This window comes from Protopterus annectens, chromosome 8.part0 (genome assembly GCF_019279795.1).
Source record: "Protopterus annectens isolate FY-2018-M chromosome 8.part0, PAN1.0, whole genome shotgun sequence".
Classification (NCBI taxonomy): domain Eukaryota; kingdom Metazoa; phylum Chordata; order Ceratodontiformes; family Protopteridae; genus Protopterus; species Protopterus annectens.
The window spans coordinates 1,223,740,979-1,223,763,601 of record NC_056741.1 but is presented as its reverse complement, the minus strand read 5'-3'; the positions used below and the strand labels follow the sequence as shown (position 1 = coordinate 1,223,763,601).

The window sequence follows — 22,623 nt, the reverse complement described above, 5'->3', positions numbered from 1 at the left end:
CCTTTTGTGCCTTGCAGAATGATTCCCTCATGATGTACCTCTTGTTTTAGGAGGGCAAAACATGTTAGGCCAGAGAAGAATCTGTGAGTGTCCCTCAAGTGTGTTTCAAAGAGACTGTGTCACTCTGCTTTCCATATAAGGGCAGTTTGTTTCATAGAAGGGGCAACCACTGGACAATAAATTTGTCCATCCGACATCTTTTATTTATCTGTTGGTGGAGATTCATATCCTTAGTTTAGGAGTTTGTGGAGCTGCTTGTCCTATGAAGGCATAAAGGTTTACTAGGGTAGGCTCTCTGATGGTAAGAAATGCTAGATATGGGTATACATTAGGTTAATTGTGCTGTGGGCTATTTCAAGCTTAGTCAATTTCTCATGGTAAGAATTAAACCATGTATTTTTGTTTGTGAGCAAAACACCTTAACTGTTATGCCAATCATTAACTTTTAAATGTCAATGGAATTTCCTTGTGCTCTATTCTAGATAGTATAAGACACTGACATGTTGGTTGGATTTTCTTTTTTTTTTTTATTAGAAGAGCTTGAACATTTTTTTCTTCTGCTACTAAAAGGCCCTGCTTTTTTGAGGCTCCAGTGTTATGGGTGTCAAAACCATGAATGCTATACTTTTGCAGATTACTGTGCAATATTCACACGTGAAGTAATTGCGAGATCATGCATAATTTGCAAGCAACTAAAGAAGTATGTACCCAAAGAGACACTTGAACCCCGGTTCCTTAGATTACAATTCTGATACTCTATCAACTGAACTGTCTAGGTTTTATGTTACTCAGTCACTGTCATGCCACAATTGAGCCCATAAAAAGACAGAATGGAGCTGCGGTGGTACAGTGGTAGCGTTGTTACCTCACAGCAAGAGGTTCTCCCGTTCAATTCTCGGCTGGGCTTGGGAGTGCCTTCTGTGTGGAGTCTGCATGTCCGCCCCGCAGTTGGGTAACGTTCGAAAGACATGCGTGCGTAAATGGGTGTGCCTTCGTTGAAGGTTGGGCGTCGAGCTGGCACCTCGGTGTTTCGTAAAAATCTACTGCCAATCATTAGCGGACCAGAGTTCCGCTGTGGTGACCCCTTACTGGGAAAAGCCGAAAGACAAACAACAACATAGAGCTAGGGCTTCCAGTCTGTCTTGATGGCTAATGGTCTTTATACCAATAATCTACTTTTTAAAAAACTTTTTCTGTCTTTCTAGCTGCATGATATGTCTTGCTAGGTACATGTGGAATGGGGCATTGTATACAAAAATTAGTCTAATTAGGGATGAGTTGTGAAGGGACAATAACTTGTTTTGTCCTGGCTGCAATACCTTTAGAAATCGGCTGCGCTAGATATAAGAATTTCCTAAATGCTGTTAGTACATGGTGGTTGAAAGAGAAAGAGAGAGAGGGAAAGGGAGCTGTCAACCTACTTGCCAAGATTCCTGACTACTGTGCTCATTTGGAGTCCATTTAGTGTGATATGGTGCTCGCTGTACTGTAAGTAGTTAATGAGGGGTGTTTATCATAAATGAGAGCGCTGCACTTTTTTTGCATATAACTTGAGCCATTTATCCATACACCATTGGTTTGTAAGGATTATTTTTTACCTGAAGTTATTTTGTATCAAAGGAATTGGACAATGACCCCCTACTTACAGTCATCAGCATATGTAAGCATAGAAAAATAAGGCCAGTTCTCAGTCACATATATGTCTTAAAAATAACACTTGAAATAAAATTTAAACATGATGACCTTAATAAATTACAAGGTGCAAGTAATGGAAAAAATGTTGACTAACAGTAACAGGAAAATGATCTTGTAACTGAGAGTTATCACGTAACATGGAAATGCAATGGCCAAGCAGATATCAAGGAAGGATGTTCTTTTTTCTTTGGAACCACGAGCAACAGAGAAATGCATGGAAAAAAACCAAGCATCATCAAAACACATAACTTCCGTCTTTCTTTGAAACTGCTGTGAATAGAGAGAGAGATACACACAGAAGAAATAAACTTTCCATACAGCAAAAGAACACAAATAGTGAATGAGATTTGAAAATAATTGTATTTTGAAATGAAGACGAAAGGAATGAATTCCATGGAACTTTTTCTGACTTGGGGAATGTGAATGATCTTGCAGTTACTTTTTTGGCTACATGTGGATTGATTAATATCTTTAGACAGTAACACATTTTATTCTGTCCGGTGGGTCACAGCACTTACACTGGGCATATTAAAGACCTTCTGACTTTGGACATTTTCAAAACAGTGTTAAATTTTTTACTGGGGCAATAAGTACCAGTCATAATTTGAACAGTATATGTGACATCTGTCTGAAACAGAAGAATGAATGAATGTTATATGGGCTTCATGAGCTTCTGCATGTGAAGCTACAACACACTGGACCAGATTCAAAAAGGTTACCTTGAAGTGTAAACCTGGTATACGCCTTGAGGTAACCATTTCTTATTCAGAGACAATGCAGTGAGTTTTCCCTGTGGCCTAACAAAACACTAATGAAGCATTCCAGGGGAGTGGCCTAAGCTGATTTGTCACGTGCCCCCCCCCCACACACACACACACACACACACACTGGAAATGCTTTCAGTAAGGCATTTACACAGCTGAGAGCTGTTCAGAGAATTGCTAGTTTGTGTACGTTACATCAGGTGCCTATGTTAATGAACATTGCCAAAAGCTTACGTTCACCCAAATATGTTAGATGTAAGTAGGGAAGTTAAGTGGACATATAGTGTTAGGGGTTGTGTGTATGTGCACATGTATGTGTGCAGCTGCAGGTGTAAGTGTATGTAGAGATATAACTGACATAAGGTGAGAGAGAGAGAGAGAGAGAGAGAGAGAGGTATGTGTGTGTGTGTGTGTGTGTGTGTGTGTGTGTGTGTGGGAGAGTGGATGAGGGAAGGAGCCTGTGTCAGCATGATGCAGAGGCATAGCTAGAGTAGGGCAAATAGGATCACTACCAGTGTGCAAATTTTGAGGGGGGGGGTGAAATTGGAAGATTCTAATCAGTTGGCAGACTAGTACACTTTTTTAAATGTCGGCATAGAAATGAATGCTGTCAGGATTGAAGCACTTCATATAAGGCATAACATGCAGCAAACTGCTTGTTACAAATGTAAAAATCAGTTTGCTTCATTTTTTTTTTGCTCCTCGTTTTAGAGTTGAAGTGACACATAAACGGAACTGGTGCTCGTGAGATGATTTGGAGAGCGGACCTGATTTATGGTTGTTAAGGGCAATTCATAGACATGCAGATTAGCTTATAATGAGGTCTTTCCTCACTGCAACTCACGTGACTAAATTGCAATTTACTGTGTCATGGAAACAGTCCCTTTTGGCCGCAGCTCTCATCCTGGTAATTTGCATTTCTGAATAGATAAAACCACAATTCAACTTAAAGTTCTTAGTCCTCTTTATTCGAAAAACAGAAGTATCCAAGAAGGCAAATAGAATAAGAAAAACTCACTTTATTAAAACATCAAAGCTTTCAGGAATATCCCTTCCTCAGTGTTAATTAAACAGCATTTAAATTTAAACATACATATATATATATATATATATATATATATATATATATATATATATATATACCAAACAACCAAAACCACATGACACAGCCATCCTATAAAAATGTAATTGAAAACCAAATTAATTAACATTTATTTGCATTTCTGAATACCCAGGATTGTTTCTGTCACAAAAGTGAATTTCATGCAAATGAAGCAAAACAAAAAAAGTGCTATACTCAAGATTCAGGATATCAGGAGCAAAAGCATACCCAGTGTAGGAAGAGTGAGGCAGCTGCCCTGGGCACAAGGTATTTGGGAATGTGGTCAGAAGATGCCAATGAGCCTATCAATCTGCAGAGCATTATTAGTATTAATTTCTGTATCAGTATTTCTTTTTTTTCCTCTTCAAAGTGAATCAGAAGAAGTCCTCTTTTTTTATTACTCCTCAGCTTAGAGTTGCAGGATGTCAGATCAAGAAATGGCACTGGGTCCAAGATGAGACAGCTATGGGTTTGATGATTCTTCTGCATTACAGGTCTGCAGCTAGGAACTTTAGAGTTTTATCACTGAATTAAACGTAGACCAGCATTAACAATTTAAATGCATTTCAGTACGTTTGTCAGTATGATTCATGTTATATTGTTTTCACTGACTGATACAGCACTCCTTCAGGCTTCACATTCAAAGACATGCCACATTTACTGTAAGAGTGATTGCCTCGCAACTTGTGACACAGTTAGAGTTGTAATAAGCAGTCTTCATTTCTTTCTATTTTTAGCTTAACGCTCACTCGTCCATCAGTAAAGTCACCCTTACCTTTAGCAAGAATCATGCTTTGCAGTCTATCTTTTTCTAATTAAAAGCAGCAAAATTATCTACTACCAAAAATATCACAATTTTAAATCTAGCCAGAGAACAGATGTGCAACTCCCACACCAATTAAATATCCAGTTAGATAACCTAACCACTACAATGGATTTGTTAAAATCTCAAATTTCATGCAAGAAACCATTGTAGCAACAATAGGAGCACAGGAGAGGCCACACTGAGACCGTGATAGCACCGAGCTATATCTTGCATTCTTTCCCATTTGATATTCTCCCTTTAGATCTTCACTGCACCACATTCTACAGCTTTTTTTTCTGTGTCTGTTCACCTAACTCCCAACTGCTCCTAGTAATCATAGAATGTTCAAGAGAACTGGGCCATGTGGCAGTTTATACCTTTCCAGTACCCACCCTTAGACCTTACCTCCTTTTTCAAGGAGCAGTAGGCCAGTCATACTGGATATAAATTTATGAATATCCATCCAGTAATTCCTTCTTAAAGGAAAGCAGTCATCGTGTGAAAAAAAGCTGTCTCTCCACCATGATTTGTTTACTTGCTGAAGCAGGTTCAGATCTCTGGCTCTAGTGTTCACTAGGTTATTTGATATACAGAGAAATGAGATGTTTTTGACTGCCAGATCCCTAATATTCAAGGAGAGCATGGCACAGATCATCCCTATGGAGTCTATGATTCACTGAAAACAGGGACAAGGCCTGTAGCTTTTCTTGGTAGATCAGGTTCTTAAGAATCACGTTCTTTTGTTTTGTCGGGAACCACGGAATTCTTCTAACTGCTTGATATATTTAGTAAGATACAGCCCAAAGGGGGCATTGTATTTGATGGTGGAACTAATCAGTGCAGAATATAAAGCGATGAGGACTTCTTTGAATGTAGAATAAATACCCTTTGTGATCAACTGTGCTAGTATGAAACATTTCCTGACCACTGTTGCAGCATGATGATCAAAGGAGAGGGAGTTATTTACCCATGTTCTAAGGTCTCGTTACATCTCCATTTTAGAGTGGGATGTTTTCTGTACTATAAGCTGGGTGGAGGGTTTGTTTATCAAATGCAGCAATATGGCATCTTTTAACATTTAGTTTTAGCCGGCGCTTAGAACACCAGCAATTTGCATGTGTAAATTCACTTTATAGCTTATGTATATCAAAAGGGGATCTTTGTATAACACTGTGCAAATCAACACTTTCCTGCAGCAGTTCCCACTGGTAGCCCATGTATTGCTTCAGCGCTGCAGCTATCTCATCTTTGACTCAGTCACTCCAATTCACCTAAGGAGCACCAGATCCATTTATGTGCCACTTCAACTCTAAGATGAGGAGCAACAAAAAGTCTCATATTTTAAAAACTGTAGTAAACTGCTTTTTACATTCGTAGCAAGGAGTTTGCAATTATCTGTTTATGTTTAACCAGAGTTCCATGTTTTTGATATGGAACTCAGAGAAGTATATACTGAATAGCAGTAGTCTCAGCATGGATCTCTGTAGTACCCCGCCGGTTGCTTTCATAATCTCGAAGGACTCACCTGCCACCCTCACAGTGGGGGTTTTGTCCCTAACCAGCTAACTGCATAAGGATCAGATTGGAGGATATTTAACTTGTTGATAGTGTTGGTATGTGGTATGTTATCAAATGCCTTGGTAAGCTGTAAATATGCTATATGAACAGCATGACCACTGACCATAGCTTACATTATCCTGTCAAAATAAATTCATCAAATTCATTAGACCTACATATAACAAAACCAAATAATTCTTGTAAGATTTTTATATCATAGTTTATAAGGTTTGTTATAAGTATAGAATATTATATATTAGTGAGCATCAAAAACGTCTGTAGTATACTAGTTAAATATTGCTGGTGCTCTAATAAGGTGGAAGCAGCTTGCAGTAACTTAATTTGGCCCTAAATAAAGAGTCAGCCCTCTTAGCACTTCCTGCTAATGAGTATGGTTTTGATGAGACCTGCTAGGAGTAAACGCTATGATCAAAATGCCTGTGTCAACAAAGTGCAGGTTTGCACTGTGCCGTATGAACAGCAGCTCAACACAATATATATATATATATATAATATATATATATATATATATATATATATATATATATATATATATATATATATATATATATATATATATATATATATATATATATATGCTAAGAATTCAAACAAACGGATGCAAAAATAGTTTTAAACAGCTTTTGTCTCTAGCCAATAATACCAGCCTTCTAGAAGCAATAGCAGTGTATTCTGTACAAAAGGGCAGTCGCCATTACCTCTCACGCTGCTCCAACACTTGGCTATAATTTCTATCCAGCTAGGTTGTAAAGATGTGTTCCACTTGCAATTGTCTGATCAGATATGACCAAATAAATTCCATGAAGTATGAGATGCAGGGGGTGGGAGATGGATGCCTTTACTGGTTTAGTTACTATAGACCATACAAATGAGACTGAAAATTACAACTTTTTATTTTTTACTTCAGTACAATAAACTAGCCCCTCGGCTTTTGCCGCTTGTTAGCCAGTAAATAGCTTAAAGCACTTAGCAGAACCATGTTACTGTTTATGAATCCGAACAAGTAAGACTCAAATAATGAGCACATGATCAAAACATGTACAAGTTCAATAACATTTTTCTTTCAAGGTTTATCCTGACTCTATTATCTGAGTGGTTGTATTTGTACCAAGACTAAATAATACATCTTAAGAGTAGCTTAAGAAAGCAGTAATGCCCAACAGGGTGTGTGTTAATGTGTAATTAATTGCCACTCAGGGATGTTAAGGACCTCTACACCCCTGAAAGACCATTAACTACACATTAACATACACCCTGGAGGGCATTATTGCACTTGGAGAATAGGCTCTCTGTAAAGTTGTTGTGCTTTACTTACCTACCCACAGTACTTGTAAATGTAAACTGAAACAGCAAGGAAATGTTTGGGGTATAATTTCTAAACTGCAAAGCAAATGTTTCTGCCGTTGTGCACATAGAAAATATCAAAATTCTGATCATCCAGAATGTAACTGTTTGTAATAGCACTAAGATAATGAGGAAGCAACAAAGTTTTCATGTGAAACAGAATGCACTATTACGTTCCTTACTAGACAGCATAATCAATACCTCAGATAAGAAGGAAGGTGAAAAACTAGATCAAGAGGGGGAAATCCATTACCCACCATCTACAAAACTGAATATATTGCAAGACTGTTGACTTCAGTCCTATTTGCTAACTGCCTCACATGCTCTCATCTCATCTCATTCGCCATGTATATTTAATCTCATTTGCTACAATTCAGCTCCAGTGCAAGCCAACAATCAGCATTGACAAATGTTTGTATTAATGGGATCATCTGTATTTATAAACTTAACAAAGGAGCTTATCTACTGACCTAATAAGCACCAGTAAGTTCCACACATACTAAAACAGAAGGGATCCCTACTTGGGGAGATTGAGCTCAGAGATTAAAATGTTCAGACTAAGCCAAGAGATGATGCCCCATCAGTAAGAGCTTGAACAAAATTTAACTCATCTGAATGATGGGTACTTAATCCAGCCATATATAATATGACATGAATTTACAGTTATCCTGTTTCTAGTAATACATCTGCAAACCGTGACTTTGGTAGGTATGATATAGTTCCAGGGTCTGACATTCATTCATTATCTCTGGTCATTTTTGTTGTGGATTTTTCATGTTCTTCCCATATCTGGGTGGATTTCCTCAAAATAATCCATTTTCTCCAACATCTTACAACATGCTAGTTGAATGTCTACTTTAAAAACTGGTCACCTATATATCATTCTCCATTACCATTACCAATTTACCCTGAGTTGTATCTGAAAATGGTTGAAAAACACCAGTTCGTTTACCCAGTTAACAACTAAATTAAAAAATAATCAGATATAGCCTACTTATCTACCCTGATAAGTCAAACCTAACTTAACTTGAAAGTAATTATTTTTTTTGCTTAACAAGGGAGTATCACAGTCATCCTATGCAAGAACTTTTATGTTAATATACTCAACACTATTCTGGGCATTCTAACAGATACCTAATTTCTGAAAGATATTAGGTATTGTGAAACAGGAACATAGCTAGGCATACATTAAGAAGTATAAGGTGCATGCTTTTTCAGCTTTATTCATTTCTGGGATACTGACTTGAATGACATTGGCTGTGAAGGCTAAGTCAGGGCATATCCCCACCTTCATCAAATCTATACTTTGATTTTTAATTTCAAGGTGAGCTACTTAGTAGAATCAATAGTGCAATAAAGTTATGCTCTGTAGAAAAGCACATTGCCTTCATGGAGGACACCATAGCTGGGTGGATGCTACATTCTGAAGGGTGCTGTAATTTGGAGTGCTATTAGATGTACAGTTTCAAAAATCCTGACTAGCATCCTATTTTTCAAACTATTATAAACAATTCCATTTGACATGAAATAATGTGCATAATGTAATTTTCATTGTGTTTATAAATTAAATCTGTCCTTCATTCTTGTTCACCAAACATTTACAAATTGATTCTACCTGGTAATAGGATCAGAGAAGGACAGCATTTAATTACAGGCATGCAAAAGGTTGTAGCAACAGTGGTGTGGCCTACAAAATAAAAAAGGATGTTGTTCTGATAGTTTGACTTGTTACTACAACTGCTACATAAAATGATCTAATCATGATTAATGTAAAGGAAAATAAGACATAGGAAGGGAGTGTTCATCAAACAGACAACCCTTTATTTCTGTTCCTCTGTGTTCATAGCGGTCAATAAGCTTCAAGAATGAAAACCGCTCATTCAACTTTCCACAACGACAACGCTCAAAGAATGGACCTACAAAACGAAGAAACAGCAAACTGTGGAGTGAGACCTTTGATAATATTAGTGAGGAACTGTCTTCCAAGGAAATCAAGAGACAGGAGGTAAGTGAGGTTACTTCTTATGTTTGACTGTACTGGGTTGGAATAGTCAGGTCAGGATATGCCATGGTGATGCACTGTAGATTATATTAATTTGTGAATCTGTTCCTTCTCTTTTTCTGCTGAAGTCTGCTGTCATGTACCTTAAGCAGTGGCATGTCTCTGTAACTGAACACATCCTGTAGCTTGGAAGTCTGAAGCCTGCAGTACACAAAGCCTTTTGCAGTACCTGATGTAATTGCTTTGTTATAGGCAATTTCTGCTTTCCCTCCAGAGAAATCAAGTCTCCATAGTATAATAAACAAACAGTTTCAGCTTTCAAATGAGTATCTAACTCTCTTTTAATATAATTCATGTCATAGCATCACAGGATTCATGACAGCAACACTGAAATGCTTAAAAAATAAATTATGTTTGTGTAATTAAGAATGTTTGTGATTTTGTTCATGCCTAACTCAATTTCCCTAGAATACATCAGCTCCACTGGTACAGAAGGATAAAGCCCCAAGTATGAGCAATTAGTTCAGAGGATTAAGGTTATGCCTGTCAGTTAGAGCAGATGATTAAAGAGAGTAAAGGTCATGTCCTGTGTGGACCACCTCAAAGCCCTGGGCATCATACAGACTAATAAGAAGTGATCTGTTCCTGGCCTACAAAGCATCCTCTGATTCCTATCTGATGGACCTGTTGCACATCTCCAAAAGAAACAGTATTAGAATTCCCCAATTTAGAGACCTAAACTCATCAGCAGCATAAATAGGACTTGCTGATGGGACAGGTATGTTTCTCAGAGACTACCCATCTCTGGAACAGGCTTGCCATCCATGTAAAGCAGAATTCTTCTCTAACCCAATTCAGGCATGGCTTCAACCAGTGCATGGAGAATTGAAAATGTATCCCTGATCTAGCACCTACATCTCTAGTGGACAGAGGCAGTCTGTAAATGATTGACTACCCATGCGCAAACCTACATATACCACTTGAAATAACCCTAAGGTAGCAAATCTTGTCATATACATGGGGAATCATAGCTAGGCATGGAAAGACCTCCCAGAGGTCATTAGCCTAGTAATCACCTGTGAACCAGTGAACCTCTGATCTGGTAACAAGATTCTGTAGTCCATAGTCTGAGGGCCACCACTTCATTTTGCTTGTTTTGTGACTCTGAATAAGTCACTTAAACAGACAGTATTACCAAGTAAACAAGGCTTAGCCTTCTAACCTTACTACTGAAGAAAAAGAGTAGGAAAATGTGTCTTCAGCTATGATGTCCAAGCTGAATGTCCAATGGAGATAAAGGATCCTTTGAGAGTGCTTCTTCAAGAAAGGAGGGCCAACTGATCATGTCATATGTGGATATTTCACAAAGGCCAATTGCATGCCAACCCTGGGATACTGTGGGCACACACAGGAGATGATAGCACCTAAATTTAAAATCCCATTCCCCATCACACAAATGATAGCTTCTGTTCCTCACCTCAGGAGGGTGAATATTCTGTAGGGGTCTTACCCCAGGGGAATAAGTACTCTATGGGGCAGCAAATATGGGCAGGGTTCAGTGGACAGTGGTAGCAACCGGTAAGAAAAAGGGAAAAATTCCAGGGACTACATATACCTTTACTTTATTGATTTTCATAAAATTTAAATAACTTAACAACACAATTTTATTAAATGTATAACCAACACAGAAGTGCAGCTAAAACAGTTATAGTTATTATAGAGTTATATCAAAAAGAAAGTAATTTATTTCTTACTTCTTTTTTGACTGAGGTGTTTACAAGCTCCATTAAACAAGAAAGCTGCTGCTTTGCATGTTGCTGTTGCGTTATTTATATATAAATGATGGCAACAGGGAGAAATGGATAATACCTGTAATCATTGATATAAACTCCATTGCTTTCAGCATCACAGGACTCCACATTATGTTGGCAAGACCTGATATTAACCTGACACTAAACAAGACTCCTGCCAACACACTTGTTCATTCCGATGTCTGTGAATGTGCTCAGTCCACTAGATCAGAGGTCAGCTGCCATTCTGTCTTTAAACAGAGGCAGGAATCAGGCCCTGATTCTTAGGAAGATGGGCTGACAAAATAGAATTGAAGTACCTCAGGAACAGCTATCCTACTGGTGATGTCCAAGGGCTAAGGTTTTTGACATTCCTAAGACAGACAAGAAGAAACACAATTGTCCTTGTCTGTGACTACAGCTACCATCTCACCATCCTGGCAGACTTTGACATAATGTACTGGTGCTGGGTTGTTATGTGAGGCAGCAGTAGGAAGAGGATAACACATCAGTAGCCTTGTAAGAAATCACTGCAGATTCTGCTACAACTTGCACCTTGGATAAAACATGGTTAAGTTCTATATAAGTGAAGAACTGGAATAAAGGAGTGCCATTCTACACTCTTCACCAGAGATAGCCAAGTTAACATGAAGAAGACCAGGAAGTACAAACTGCCATGAGTTTAGTGCATTCTCTTTGTGAAGCACGGCCATGGTCACTATCCTAGCCAATCACAAGAGGCTAAACACGTTAACAGAAGCCCTTTATGAATGCATGCCATGGGCTGGAGTCTGAAATAGAAACTCTCCGTCTCATGGAATATTAGTATGCCTCTAGCTAAATTATGAAATGTATATTTAACTTCACTCTAACTGAAGCAATACCTCTACTGTAAGGAAGTGTATTGTGCGACTGTCAGTACTGGCTGAAATGATGTAATTCAAAATGAATCCTGCAGTTCCTGGAAAAGAAACAGAACTCCTTGAGCTAAGCCATTCCAGTGACTACTCACATGTAAATGATCGCTGTGTGACTACTCTGTATCTGGGAGTACATCTGGCACCCAGGGAAAGACATGCAGTTCATTATGAATATTTGTATCTATCTGAAGTGTTCAGCTATTTCCTGTTGCTAGTCTTTCCATGGTGGTCATCACTCCAGATATATGTATAATTGTAAAGTAATGGCCAGTATCTCACACCCCTTAGTGCTTAGCTACATTTCTTCATCAGTAACCTAATCTGTACAGCACATTTTCTTGAAGGTAACTTTCACTTCATGATCAGAGACCCATAATTAAAAAAATGGTAGTATGACTTCCTGACAAGGCTGTTGTGTGATACAATTCAGCATCACCACCAGGTATAAAAGTGCTATTTTTAATGTTAAACATAAGTGTTTTTCAATTATGGCTAACATAGTTACAGATTTAATTTCACTTGCACCAGTATCCATTTTTTTCTTGTTCTGTAAAGTCCATTTTTTCAGTTATCTACATATTGGAGAACAAGGTACCTGCAAATGAGTTTATGATAAATAGTTATCTATCAACGTGGTGTTGGAGAAGGCCTGAAAAAATGTATAAGTGCATTTGCAGAGAAAAGATTGATCACGATTGCTTAGTACATAACAAAATGTCAAATTGATGTATGTGTTTTCTTTAAGGATAATACACTTCATGCTTTATTATGACAGGTGATATTTGAGTTAACACAAGGGGAACAGCTCCTCATTGAAGATTTACAGCTGGCCAAAAAGGTAAGTCTGTTCGTTCTTAAAACTCATGTAAACTTGTAGGGTTTCTGACTCACATGGAAAAGTAGATACAAGGTGACGAATGAGTGATACATTTCTGCCATGATAATTATACAATGACTGGTAATTAACATTCAGAAATGAGTACGCTGACTGGTCAGCCCAACCAGTGTGCACATTGTAAATTGAGCATATACCAATAGAAAAAAGTCCAGTCGCTTGGACTTTCTTCTATTAATATATGCTGTAAATTTCTAATTTTTCTTAAGTGCAAAAAAAGTAAATAAATAAAATAAAATTTGAAATCGGAACAGTCCTGAGGTATGAGAGAGATGAAATGGAGAAAATGCTGGGAAAATCAGGTATGTTATTCAAATCTAAAGAAATGTACCTGATTTTTCTTACATTTTCTCTATCCCAACTCTCTCGTACCTCCCAAGTGTCCAGATTTCATACTTTATAAAAAATAAAAAATAAAGAAGCAACAGAGAGCTTCTTTTCTCTGTTGCTTCAATTTCACCATTTCAAAGCACTGATGTACTGTGCAAACATGGAAATGTAAACCCCATACACATGCACAGTGCATCAAGAAAGCCCCAGGATATAAAAACAAAGCAGAAGAACACCATGTTGTCATTATACAAGGACACTATTTAAGAAAAGTGAGTAGTTTTTTTTTTCTAAATAATGTCATTGTATAATAGCAATAGCCCACAGCTGGGTGTGGCTAATTCTGATTTTGCCCTTGTGACTAAACCACACCAACCGTGAGTAAATTTAGCAATACCCACACCCAGCTATGGGTTATTGCTATAATATAACTACTGTAAGTAAATAGAAAGCAATTCATGAGTATTTGCCTGGCAGAAAATGACCATAAGCAAACAAATGTGCATCCTCCCATTTTACTGAACAAGTTGTTTATTCCAATGCCCACAGGGTTTCTTCTTCTGGAAATGACTGAGAAAGCATAGGAGTAGGGATATAGCACCATGTTATATACTTTAGCCTATGTATTTTGTGCATTGAGAATTCTTAGGATTCAAATTAAAAAATAACTCTGGAATATTGACTGTATTTTATTTTTTAAGTTACTCATTTTGCTAAATAACTTTTTAGAATGCCTGATTGAGTAAATGCTAAGTATGACACTTCCTTTTGTACTGAAAAGGTATGGAAGGTGTGTTGCCCAGACTTGTGAACTTTATGAGATGGAGTGGGATTATGTTCTGGAAATTGGTATACAAGTTAGTGAGCAGGTCCAAAAAATCCTGGTTAAACCCTTTCTTAGGAAGGAGACTCCCAAAGTGACAAAATGCTAGTGCCATAGTAGGCATGCCTTGAAAAAATTGTTGCATACCTCATAGTTCATGCATGTAGACTTGGTGATTTGGTTGCATCTGGCCTGATACAGTACATTTGCCTCTGTGAAGGCAGATTGTTCAGCACTTTTGTCAAGCAGCCTGTTCACGTGAGCCTGCACTCATGTTCAGTATGGACTGTAGGCAAGACATCTTGTGCACGTCCTCTGCAGAACACAATACACATAAAAGCTCATGTACCAGTGTCTCACCCATCAAGCCCTTAAGGCAAACCACAGAACCAAGCATAGTCAATGGTGATTCCAACGTGAGACATACAGATATCCTTCTCACCAGGTTGGATAAGGAAAAGGTCATGGTTAGCTGTCTTTCAGGTGCCAGGATACGCCTTATCACACATGCACTCAAGACTTTCAACAACAGATACTGTTATGACTCTGTCATAATCTCTGGATTATATAGAGAGAGACATGACTGAGCTCTCTGTCTATGTGTCTCAGGTAGGTATGTCACTAGCCTTAAGCAGCATTTTACCTTCACCTAGGATGATGCTTCAGTACAAACAGAAAATGGTTAACTTCAATAATTGGCTTAGCTTCTGGTGTCATTCTAAGGAGATCCAGTATCTGTCAGCCAGGGATGACAGGATTGACAGATCTTGATACTTTGACAGAGAGGGTCATCTGTCACTCCTGCGATTTCGGCTACTGGCTGCTCTTGCCACCCTCATGGTACCTTTTTTAGGCAGTGTCTCAAAGACAAAATTCCCAACATAAAAACTCCATCTAAAAACAGCCTCAGGGTTATGTTGCTAAACACTAGGGGTCTTAACACAAAACTGCACTCACTGAAAGCGGCCCTCACCTTGAAAGACGCAGACATTTGTACAGTCATGGACACCTGGTTCAAGGCTGTGGAAAGCACTCCAGCCATACTAGGGTTACACCTCCTTCCACACATTCAGACCACAAACTAAAGGTGTAAAAACTAAAGGAGGCAGCGTATCAATTTTCATTAAAAAAAATACATCTCCAGATTGGTCAAACAGCATGATTCTCTGGAGATACTTCAGGTGCAATTAACTGTTGGTAGAACACCTGTTCAAGCCATTGCCAGGTACAGGACACCATCCATGAATCAGGACACCCACTCAGCCTATTTGGATCTACTTGAGACTATCAAGATACATCCGAGCGCCATGATTTTGGTTGTCTTTCACTACCTATCCATTGACGGGGTAGATTACTCATGCTCAAACTCAACTGCTCAAAGTTTCCTCGTCTTTGTTAACTCCAGTGCCCTGGACCAGCTGGTTGACACTCCCACAAAGGGTGCCAACATCCTAGATCTGGTACTTACCAGTATGGGGGACTACTGTAATACCCCCACTGTGAGGTCTTCCCTGGTGAGATCTGACCACAAATCAGGCTCATTTGAAGTATCACAACTGACCCTCCCCATAGCAGCAACTAAACTAAAAAACTTCTCCATAGCAGATTATAACCTCTTACAGGATGTTATAAATAGCTTCTCTGCACCTCCCCCTTCAGATGGAACTGGCAACTATGCTGAGTTCTACACCAATATTGACTCAGCCATACTGGAAAGGACCAAAACAATCTCCTCAAGAAAGCGCAAACCTGCCTGGTGGACAACTGCCATTAACAGGCTTTACAATAGGAGGAAGACATTGCTATCTAAGAGTAAGAGAGAGCGAGCCCTAAACTGGAAACACTCTCTCCTCAGCTTAAACAAGTGAATAAGACTTCTTGTGAAGTCCTTCAAAGCAAACTATAAATCAAAATTAGCTTCCTCAACTAAAGGCAACCATAAGGCATTCTTTAGTTACATCTGTAATCTAAAAGGAAAGGCCCAGATTTGTGCTGAACTGGTAGTTAATGATACCACATTATACTGAGCCTGTGGACATAGCTAACCTGTTGCCCAACAGGTTCTATGAAACCTTCACTCCCATGTCCCCGCCACATGTATCCCATGACATCCCTGCCATCTGTCCCCTACCTTGTTTCTCTAAAGAGCAGGTTGTTAATGCCCTCTCATAGGCCAGGAACACAGCATCTATGGGACCTGATAACATCCCAGGCTGTGTCCTACATGGGCTCCAATAAGAATTAGCAACACCATTGGGTACTCTTTTCAATCATAGTCTAAGCACCAGCTTCATCCCAGCTGAATGGAAAATGGCCACCATTATTCCCTTGCATAAAGGTAAAGGTGGTGCTTCTCCTGACCCCCAGCAGCTATAGGTCTATTATCCTGACTAGCCTTATCTGCAAGGCCATGAAGCGAATCATAATGGACCTTATTAACAAAGATATAAGTAATCTCCAAACACCTGGCCCTACTCAGTTTGGATTTGTCAGAGGGAGATCATGCCTGTTAAACTTGGTGGACATCCTTGAAACAGTCACCAAGGAATTGGACGAAGGGAAAGCTGTGCGTACAGCCTACCTAGAATTAGCCAAGGCATTTGACACAATCCCTCACTCAGGCATCATTGACAAACTCACCCAGCTAGGGATCAACCCTTATATCATTAGATGGGTCCCTAACTGGCTTACTGATAGAACCCATATAGTCAAAATAGGGGAATCCACCCCAACAGCAGACCTGTAACCAGTGGTGTTCCACAGGGATCAGTCCTGGGACTGTTACTATTTGGAATCTATTTCTCTGAAGTACAAGCAAAAACTAAAGGTCTGTGGCTGTCAAAATTTACTGATGAATGCAAACTGGGAGCAGTCATAGAATCTCCAAATGATGTTAAAATCCTACTAGAGGGTCTTACACAAACAAATGATTGGTGCCAAAGTCATGAACTTTAACTCAATGCAAAAAAACATATTATCATCCCTTTCAGTAAGGGCGATGTTCCTACTCACTACCACATCAATAGCAACACCTTAAGTACACACTCATTGGGGAGAGACCTGGGTACACAGGTTGATAGCAACTTCACCTTTGACTACCATGTCTCCACAGTGGTAAGAAGGGCATTCTATATTGCTCATCTCATAAGTAAGGGCATTGTCTCCATAAAAAAAAAAGAAGAAGTTATAACTTCCCTGTACTGTTCCCTCATCAGGCCAATAATTGAGTACAATGCTCGTTTTGGTGTGTACCTTTCCAAGCACCTGCAGCAATTGGAGAGACCACAAAGTTTCTTCACAAGGAAAATTCTAGATCTTCAGCATCTGTCCTATGCAGATCATCTGAAATCACTGTCACTTTATTTTTTTTTCATTACAATGCAATCTCTGACTGTTTTATTGGAGATGCTGCATCTCCGTAAGTCAAATGGTACACGGGTTACTAGCTCTAAATACCTTAACCTGGTATGTGACATTAATAGAACCTGTTTGAGGGACAGATTTGTCTCCCAGAGGTTACCACACCTTTGGAACTGACTCTCACTTCATGTTAAACAGAGCACCTCATTGGCCCTCTTCAAACGCAATCTGGATGATTGGATGGGTAACTGTAAATTCACCCTGGGGGTTCCACCTGTATCCCTCTTGAAAGGGGCAACATTTGCTGATCATGGAAATAAGGATAGAACTTGGCTAGGCTTGTAAGGGTCCTACAGCCATTAGCCTAGTAACTTCCTATGATCCTGTGATCCTATGTACACACAGATTTATTGACCAGTATGCATGGCTTCATGTACTACAAGCATTTAAACATATTTATTAGCCTCTTCCCATGACTCTTATGCATGTGCATATAGACCCATGAGTCCACATATATGATTCTGTTAATATATACATTTAAGTGTGTGTGTGTGTGTGTGTGTGTGTGTGTGTGTGTGTGTGTGTGTGTGTGTGTGTGTGTGTGTGTGTGTGTGTGTGTGTGTGTGTGTGTTTCTAAACCTATGCAGTGAAGTACACAGTCATGTGGGCTACAGCTGTGTAATTTGAAGTGAGCTTGTGACCATTTAAATGCATTTATTTGACCTATGCACACGACCCTGTGAATCACAGCCACTAATACCGGCATGTAAACCAAGGATCCTGTTCATAAAGGCATTTGTCTTTATAAAATAACTAATAGGGTTGTGCAAATGACATTATTTCCCTGTATACAGATACTGAAGCACTAGCACACATATAGTTATGTACCAGCACATTTGGATTCCGATGCCTGTACTTTGCCATTTTTGTCCCTGTAATGCTGACAACACTGAGAGATACACGAGAGGAAGAAATGACACGTACTTCATCTGTAACTAAACTAGTATCCTAGGTCCAGCAGCAGGGTAAAAGTACTTACGGGCTTAGGTTGTAATTTGGTAGTTTCAGGCAAGGAGGATGGTGTGGCCATTTATAGTTACTTTGCCCTTCTCATAAGAGGGCCATAAGTAACGTATAATCACTTTCTCACTAAGTGAAAAAACAATGTTTGAATTTTGGCCAGTTGAGTAAAGGAATGAAATATTCATAACTTGTTACACTGTATGTTTTCAAGGTAGCAAGCATGTTGGTATAGCATGAACATTTAAACCCTTTTTATGATAAGATTACACAGGTAACCCACAGATCACATTACCTGCTGCTCATCTGTCTTATACTACAATGCAGAACAAAACTTTTGGGAGGTTGTGAAAGAGGGCATTTGGAGCTTTAAACAGTAGGAATCTGCCAGGATGGAGCAAAACACATCCATAAGAGGGAAATGTTATTTTAAAACAAATTCTACAAAGAATATATGTACTTAAGGAAAGAGAGAGAGATACCTGCTCATTTTTTTGAAAGTGGTTATTGTTTAGTGGTTCAGATACTGCTTTTGGAACACAGGAGTAAGAAGAGACATAACTCGAGGTCATTGTGCAGGACAAAGCATAACTACTGTGACAAGACTGGGCATTCCGTGTACATTTGGTAACATGAGATCATGTTTTCCTTAGGCTTACTATGAACCCATGCTGAAACTGACCATTATGTCAGAGGAGGAACTGAACCAGATATTCGGTACCCTGGACTCTCTTATTCCGCTTCATGAAGGTAAGATACTGAACAGTTGCAGTCAATAGTGTGCATGTAACGTTCCAGATACAAGTTTCTGTTCCAAGTTAAATATGTTTAATCCAAAACTCAGTCAATGTATCTCTCCTCACCTTTTTTATACTACAGTACTCTAAACATTTCCATACTGATTACATGTCTCATGATTGATATGTCTCCATATGCAGTAGAAACGTATTTTATAAGGGATCTCTTGTAGCACATTTTTATTTTAAATATCATAATGTAGCATAGTGGAAAGACCACTTACATTCAGCACATTTGTATTTTAAATATTTCAAAGCAGCATAATCAAAAGATGAAATACAATTAGCATGTCAAAAGCTGACAGAAAGTAGAAAAAGTGTAGAGCTCAGGTGGAGAAGAATGTCTGTATACATAGGCAATGATACGAGTCAATATTTAATACAAGACCAGCATGTTAGCATTATTTTATTACCAGATATATTTCTGTGCATATATCATGCCTTATTGGTTTGAGTATAGAGAAGTCTTGACATGGCCTAGTTGAAGTTCTAAGGCTTTAATGCAGCAGAAACCACTACCAAAATTACATATGGGACACATTTAGAAGATCATGGTATGGTTTCATTTGAATCATACATAACACACAAATGAGCTGAAATTATTCTGAAACAAGTGGTGACTTAGGTAGTTGTAAAATTGTTGTGGGTGACAGAAGCAACAAGTATCAGCACATTCTCTGCTGTAGAATGTGATTAATCCACCTACTGTACTGTCCCTCGGTAATCCATAGAAAATTAAGCATATTGTTTGACAAGTTACATGCATATCCATTTTATTAAAAATTACTGATACTAGGGGGATTTGTAATGTGCACACTTTATGTAACCTTTCTGAGTACACAGCACAAGCATTGTGGTAGAGCTGTTCTATGAATTCAGATTGTGCACACAAAGCCATAGCAAAATTTATTGAATACTTTCTTACCTTATTTGTTTATCACTTTACTTCATCTTTCAAAGACCATTTTCAGCTATGATAAATGCCAAACATATTATGGACAATTCAGTGTAGCCAGTTGATAAGTATTATTTGAGGAAATGAATTAGTAAACCAGTGCAGATAAAACATGCATACACCACAAAGCCAGTAAACAGAAATCAGAAGCTACAAGAAAATCTTAGCCACTGGCTAATATAACTGCCAAAATATTGTTTTCCTAACTTGGTTTGGCTTTTTAAATTATTTAAAAACATTCAGTCAATAAGAGCTCACATATTTATGAATACCGTTTGAATCCTTTCTTGCAAAATGTCTTTACATTAACCCATACTAACACCCAGTGACCAGTCCCATACTAACAAACACCCAATGACCAACCCATACTAACAACCAGTGATCAGTCCCACACCCAGTGACCAGACTCATGCTAACACTCATTGACCAATCCCATTGTTATATTTACATAGTACTTATTTTTATTTGCTATTACCTTATCTGTTAATTGCCACGGTGGTACAGCGGTAGCGTTGTTACCTCATAGCAAGAGGTTCTCCCGTTCGATTCTCGGCTTGGCTTGGGAGTGCCTTCTGTGTGGAGTCTGCATGTCCTCCCCGCGGTTGGGTAGCGTTTGAAAGACATACGTGCGTAAATGGGCGTGCCTTCATTGAAGGTTGGGTGTCGAGCTGGCACCTCGGCGTTTCGTAAAAATCTACTGCCAATTATTAGCGGACCGGAGTTCCGCTGTGGCGACCCCTTACCGGGAAAAAGCCGAAAGACAAACAACAACAACCTTATCTGTTAATTGCTGTGCATTGCTTACCATGAAGTTTAATTACTCTGTATTTAACAGTTTCATGACAATAATTTCAGTATTATTTTATTTATTTTGCACTGCAGATAATTTGTATAATACTGCTTGGTTGATTCTTTTTGTGTTGATTTTGAAAACATGAAATTACTTTCTTAGTGATCCTTCCTAAAATCAATAGGTTAGCAATGAGGTATCTAATTATATATATATCATTTGGTTTTTGCATCATCAGTGTAGTCTAGATTCACCAAATTTGTGGCAGGCAGTCAGGGTCATGACTTTACTAATAGTTTCTAATATTACTAAGATGAGTATACTTTAAATAACTAAAGCAGTAGGCAAATTTAATAATTATGTACCACACTGCTAAAAATAACTATCAATTTTAGGTATTTATCCAAACAGAAAAAAAATGATCTTTCCACCATTACCAGACCAGCAGAAAGTTTAAAAAAACTGAGTACAAAAAAATAAAACCTAAACTAGTTATATATCAGGTTTTTAGTAACCTAACTTTCAATTGAAGCAGTAAACCTTTAATGACATAATGTGATTATGAAGCTGTCGAATATCCCCTTTGCCAAACTGGCAAAGAGTTGTCAGCTTTGGAACATTGATTAATAGATGATCATGTAAAGAAGCAGACAGTGACATTCACAAACATTAAGCCCCACTATAAGTAAATACGTGAATAATGTTCCGACATTGATGGCCATCTTCCACACCATTTGCCTACTCCCACACCATAAATAATAAATACCAAAATAAATAAATAAATAACTACATAATGACATGAAGAAAGCAGTCGGGAAGGTGGCCTAATGATTGAGGTGTTTGCCTTACAAACACAAGGTGCAAGGTTTGAGTCTCACAAGGGATAATTGTCTAGGCTTAAAATGGCTCACAAGGGCACATAGCCTAGTACTAATCTATGGTGGGAGGTTGGTGTAATGGTTAAGGTGCTTACCTTAAAGACACAAGGTGCAGGGTTTGATCCTCACATAGGGTAATTGACTAGGCTTAAAATGGCCCCTGAAGATAGTTAGCCTAGTACTAATCTATAAGGAAACAGAGTGCGTAGACAATTTGCATGGCAACTAGGGACTAAGTAGATGACTAGGGACTAAGGCCACAGTTTGCAGTGGTGATCATATTATTGAATGCCTCCAAGTCAGTATAGCATTAAACAAATAAAAATGAATACAGAACCAAACTGTTAACGCTGCAGCTGCAAAGCTATGACATGAACAACTAGACAATCAAGCAGGTAAGCAGGTTCCTTTGCAACTATTCTGGTAATAATTAACACTACCGCACTGGCTATGTATTTTAGTAATAATCACTACTGGAGCACTGGATATGCCTTTTATTAATAATTACAACTGGAGAACTGTCTGTTCCATTTTAGTAATAATCACCAGTAGAGAATTGGCCATGCTATTTCAGTAATAATCCCCACTGGAGTACTGTGCATGCCATTTCAGTAATAAACACCACTGAATCACTGGCCATGCCATTTTGGTAATAATTACCACTGGAGTACTGGCCATGCTATTCTGGTAATAATTAACACTGGCACACTGGCCATGTATTTTAGTAATAATCACTACTAGAGCACTGTACATGCATTTTATTAATAATTACAAC

The 22,623-nt window shown here is 38.5% G+C and overlaps 1 protein-coding gene across 1 annotated transcript in view; it reads left to right on the top strand.

The window, feature by feature from the left end:
* Window positions 1-22,623, top strand: part of LOC122809319 (rho guanine nucleotide exchange factor 3-like) — a 278,435-nt gene that overhangs the window by 127,631 nt on the left and 128,181 nt on the right. The window contains exons 3-5 of the mRNA XM_044080719.1: window positions 9,135-9,293; window positions 12,776-12,838; window positions 19,082-19,178. Coding sequence (XP_043936654.1) covers window positions 9,135-9,293; window positions 12,776-12,838; window positions 19,082-19,178 — 319 coding nt within the window. The remainder of the gene's footprint in view (window positions 1-9,134; window positions 9,294-12,775; window positions 12,839-19,081; window positions 19,179-22,623) is intronic.